The 5,668-nt window shown below is 30.2% G+C and overlaps 1 protein-coding gene across 1 annotated transcript; it reads right to left on the bottom strand.

Annotated features, from left to right (window-relative positions):
* Positions 1–3,159: 3,159 nt before the first annotated feature.
* LOC149547213 (NDR1/HIN1-like protein 6) lies at positions 3,160–4,341 on the bottom strand. Its single transcript, XM_089794713.1, has one exon. The coding sequence runs from the start codon at positions 4,163–4,165 to the stop codon at positions 3,371–3,373; it is 795 nt and encodes a 264-aa protein (XP_089650839.1). The 5' UTR covers positions 4,166–4,341; the 3' UTR covers positions 3,160–3,370.
* Between the last annotated feature and the right edge of the window lie 1,327 nt (positions 4,342–5,668).

Consider the following 5,668-nt stretch of genomic DNA (forward strand, 5'->3'; position numbering starts at 1 on the left):
AGCTAGTGCCACTGACATTGTTTGGTGGGTGATGCAATTAAGTTTTGCAAAATCTAAAAATAATTACAATTGAAATCATTGGTCAAAAATTATTTTTAAAACATATTTCTTTAATGCATATACAAAGCAACAGATGACTAACATTTTTATATTAGTCAAATTGACAACCATGGGTGGAGATGTTTTAAGCATTGATGTGACAATAAATAATTTCTTACAGATCAATAAATTTGTTTTTATCCTTGTACTTTTTTTTCTTTTTTTTTTTTAATTTGAAAAATGGGAAATGGGAATAAGTCCTAGCAAAAATGCTCCAACCAATATGAAAAAAAAAAAATATATATATATATATATATATATCTAAAAATTGACTTTTAAAATACTAGATCATTTAAACTTCAAAATTATGCATTCCATTTATCATGTCAATTAATTGTAGGAGGTCTATGAAAACATTAGTTTTGTGTGTGTGTGTGCGCGCGCGCGCGCATGCATGCATGCATACATACATACATACATACATACATATATATATGTATGTATGTATGTATGTATGTATGTATGTATGTATGTATCTATATATATATGTATGTATATATATATATATGTATGTATATATATATATATATATATATATATATATATATATATATATATATATATATATATATATATATATATACATATACATACATACATACATATATATATATACACACACACACACATGTGTATAATGTATATGTACATGTATATATACATGTATATATATGTGTATATATGTACACATATATACATTTGTATATACACATGTATATACTTGTGTATATACATATATATGCATATATATACACATGCATATATATGTATATATATACATGTATATATAATATATATATGGACTAATAAATTCAATTAGATCTAAAACACATGCTTCAAAAAATTAAAGTAGAGAAAAAACAAGAAGTGAGAAAGAAGCAACATTACTATAGCACTAAAACTTCTCTTTTTAACTTAAAAAGACACAATTTCAAATCAAAGTAAATTTGGAGACAAGAAATCATTAGAAACCTCATTTCGTTCGATGATTGCAACTTGTAAAATAAACTTAGTTTTTACATGGTTTTGCCATCATAATTGTTTCTAGAATCCATGCCACCTAGTTCCCATATTAAAATTAGAGCAAGCGAACTAGTCAACAAAAAAGTTCGCATGAATGATGGGAAGGGCCAAGGAAGCTAAAATTGTGAAGCATACACCTAACATGCTATCAACTTTTTTTCATTAAATTAGCATTAGATATATCCATCTACTACAAAGTACTTCAACATTAATCAATTATAATTAGCATAATAATTTTTATCATCTTTATTTTTTTAGTTATCATGGTTATCTATCTAATGCCATGGATATAGTCCTTATTTGTTTATTGTATGTAATCCAAGTCAATTGACATTGGTAGTCTTGCAAAGGTGGTAGATCCTTGTTCGATAATATGTCATAGAATTTTAGAGAAATAAGAAAAACTTTAAACAATCACTTTCTTTGTTCCATGAGCGATTGGTGTTTATATACATCTTATTAGTTCATGCTGAAGACATGATACTATTGCAATCATTCATTCAGTTTTACAATTAAATCAACCAATCATATCAAAGAATTAATACAACTACTATAGTTTATAATTACTTTTGATTTTACAGGATTATATAAATCCTATTTTTCCTCAAGTTGATTGGTCAATCCTAATTTTGGTAAGCTTAAAAATCAATTTTCTCCCCCACAAAAAAATAGAGAAATTTTTACATATAATAAGAATATTTTTTTAGACATGAAAAAGTTGCACAATTAGTATGCAATATTAATGGCAAATTTTCCTTATCTTATATTATTCTAATATAAAAGTCTTGTCAATTGTCTTGTGACATATTTAGGTTTTAACATATATATTTTATGACTAGATAATTAAATTATATTTTATATTATCATCAAAATCAATATTAGAATTTTAATGTACATAATTGCTTAGTTTTGTAATAATAAATTTTAAAACAAGTATCTATTATCTTTGCATTTTCTATCTTTTTAAAATTTATTTCAAATATTTATTTTTTTACTTTAAACAAAATTTAACTTTTAATATTTGTATATTTTTATTTATAGCATACAATAAATAAGTATTTTAACAATTATTTTATTTATTCATGTAATACATCGGTTAATTTTGTCAAATTCATGCGATATCTTAAAAGTGTGGTTGATTCCTTTATTTTTTTCTTTCTTTTATCACTCTCCTCTACGAATAAGGATGGGTTTTATACTTAGTTGGGATGAAACGATTTAGCAATTCCATGACTTGTCTTCCCTCTTGAGTGATTAAATGTTTGACCCTCTTTCTCTTGTGCTATGTAAAAATTGTATACACTTTACTTGTACATTGTTTCATTTTCTTCTCAAACTTTTATAGTTTTAAACCCCTTCAAACAATATAAGCTTTTAACGCATTGTGTCTCTTGCTTATTTATTTACCTTTCTAATATAATGGTAGGAAATTTGGCTTAAGTAATTTTTTTTAACAAAGAAGCTTCATTCCCGAAGTCTAGTTTGTATTTAATAATATTCTCTCAATTCATTATCAAAGAGATATTAACTAAATAACTTGGTTTAAACTTTAATTTGAATATTTTAAAAAATGTAACTTTATTTAAAAACAACTTTAATTTGAAGTATACTTTTGGAAATTAATCATACTTTTTTCTAAATAAAAGATGAAAGTTGGTAATGAAAATTTTAGTACACTTACTATTGGGAAAAAACATTAGCTAGATTTGAATGCACTTTGCATAGTTTCGAAAAAATTTAAAATTAACCATCTATGATAGTGCCTAATTAGATTGTCATAAATGCAATACCATTAATAACAGTACTTTGTCTATTTTAATTTTCATTCTTTAATTGAATTAATTATTTTATATATGTGCACTTATTAATTCATAACTCTAGGTTGTATTTAATAATTTTCTTAAAAGTAGTTATATTTATTACAAGAACGAAAAATATATAAAGAAATAGATAGAAGTACCACATAAGATCTAAATCATTGTTGGTCAAACTAGTAAAAAAGTAAAATTTCCTTTTCAATTTTTCAAATCACTGAGATAAAAGATAAATCAGGCTAAAGACAAAAAAAATAAACCAGGCTAAAGATAAAGGAAACTAATATCATGAATTAGGACTGCTTAAATATCACATATTAAGGCTTCAATCCTAAGCTAAAAGTGTTAAATTTGTATTATTTTTCCAAGCCTAATTTCCTCCTTAATATGTGATGTTTAAGGATGGCCCTAGAAAACAAATCCGGTCCTCCTCCTCAAAGCTTCACCTTCGCCTTGCATTTTGTATTACTAATCTTGACACTGGTGTTGGCCTGCAGCTTGTCCACCATCACATCGCAGCGCACGTGGAAAGTTACCTTCATCGTCTTCAGCTTTCCAAACTTGATTTTCACGGGAACGTCCACCTTCAAAAGCAGAGGAATCTTGCCGTCCTTTTGCTCTGCACTCAGCGACGAAATCTCCTCACTGCTGATCTGCACGTTAGTCCCGGTGAGATCAACGTTCAAATCGGTTGTATTTTTGTGCCCCTGATAAAACGCCGGTAGACTGCCTGTCGACAGCTCTGTGCCGCTGTAGAAAACCGCAAGATAACTGCCGTCCAAGTAATATATGCCGATCTTCTTGTTCGGATTCCTCGCCGTCACTCCCACCACAAACCGCGACGAAACAGTGCCGCCCGTGCCGACGGAGAAGCTCGTGATCTGAATGCTGTCGACAGAATATTTAGGAATCCGGGGTTGGAAGACGGCGTACAGGATTCCGGCGGCCACGGCAATGGCTACAATGAAGAGCAGCAGGAGGCAGAATGTCCGGCAGAGGCAGCGGCAGCAGAAATTCCGGCGGCGTTTTGGAGGTGAGGAGAAATATCTCGGGGCAGTTCGTGGAGGAGGAATGATTTGTTCCTTTCTATTCTGCATCTTCCCTGTTCGGCCGTGGCCGGAATCTTCTTTTTCCGAGGCGAGGGTCGATCTGGGCGCCAGAGGAGCGCTCGACGCCGAGGACTTGCGCGCTTCTTCGTCGGCCGGATATATTCGATCTGGATCTGCCATGGCTCTCTGATATTTCTGCGTGCGGAGAGGAGTGGATGAGACTCGACGAGTGGTTGGAATGGCGGTCAAGGTATTTGCTATAAAGGAGTGTGCGGGGAGGGTTTAACGGGTCGCGGGGTTATATACAGAATTAAGAAGTTTTTTTCCCATATGTCCCTCCTGAACGCACAATCCACGTTCGGAGGAGCCTGACGTCAGCCGAGGATCTTTCGCCTCTCCAGAGTCAACCAAACTCTCTCTCATCTTTATAAATTGTATTTATTTGCATTTTAAAAATCGGATGACGTGAACAGTATTGTTATTATTATTATTATTCTTTTTATTAATGATTAGTTTTATGCAATCGTTAGTGTACAACTAGAGTATATAATATATTATAATTTTAATATTGTTTTGTTTAACTAATTATTCTGCATTGACTTCAGCCTTAGATATTTTAAAGTTGTATTTTAAGACGATGTATTAAAAGGCAAAGTCTAGTAAGAAATATAGAGTCACGACCTTGTATTTTACATTTTGCAAGAGGTATGTGCTGTTGTGAATGCCTCTAGATGATGAAATGGAATAATATATTAAAAGATAAAAAGATAATTTACACGCTAATATCTTCTTGACCAAACATGAATGAAGTATCTTTGAGGTTAGGTATCAATATTTTATTGTTGAAGGATAACAATCATAATCTTAAAATTTGTTGTTAAGTGTTCTATTATCTTGAAGACAAGTATCAATATTCAAAGTTATTATTATTAAAAATAAGCATCAATATTAGATCAATACAGGTTTCTTACAAGTAATCATATTCGAAATTATCTATGAAAGACTAAGAGTTGCAATTTAATAATTTTCTTTTATTTACAAATTAATATTAAAAGTCAATTGTGAAATATCTAGAATCACATTTTAGAATTCTAGCATAATTGTTCTTATAGAAAATCGAACTTAGACTTTCATATTGAACACCTAACATTTAAATCAATGAAGCTCAACTTTTAGACATTGAAGATATATTTAAAAATTTAATTAAATATAAAACAAAATAACTTTAAAACCACCCAAAGTATCAAAATAACTTTATATAATAGAAACAAATTTATTTTATATTACAATTTCATGCCAAGAGGAAAAGAAAACCAAATTTAAAGCATTGTACAATGCAAGACATTTCCACGATTCTTCAAATTAAACAACACTATTCTATCTTTATCATTTAAGAAATACTTTTCATCCATTTGAATTCTAAACCATTGGTTTGTTTATTTATTTACCCTTTCACTCTTTACAATTGGCTCGCTATTTGTCCTTCCACTTCTACGTTGGACTGGTCTTAAATTCTCTCCACGTCGTTTCAAGGTTTTGAGCAAAGCGTTATTCTCCCGTTAAAGAATATTTTATTTACCCAGTATGCAACTGGTTGTGACAATCGACTAAATCATGTCGACATTAAATGATTAAGAGAAAGCAGCATTGATGGAACGCCCCGAATTTGCGCCGAGTTTTTGC

The sequence above is a fragment of the Cupressus sempervirens genome, chromosome 7 (assembly GCF_028749045.1).
Source record: "Cupressus sempervirens isolate cs-2001-9-10 chromosome 7, ASM2874904v1, whole genome shotgun sequence".
In the NCBI taxonomy this organism is placed as follows: Eukaryota; Viridiplantae; Streptophyta; class Pinopsida; order Cupressales; family Cupressaceae; genus Cupressus; species Cupressus sempervirens.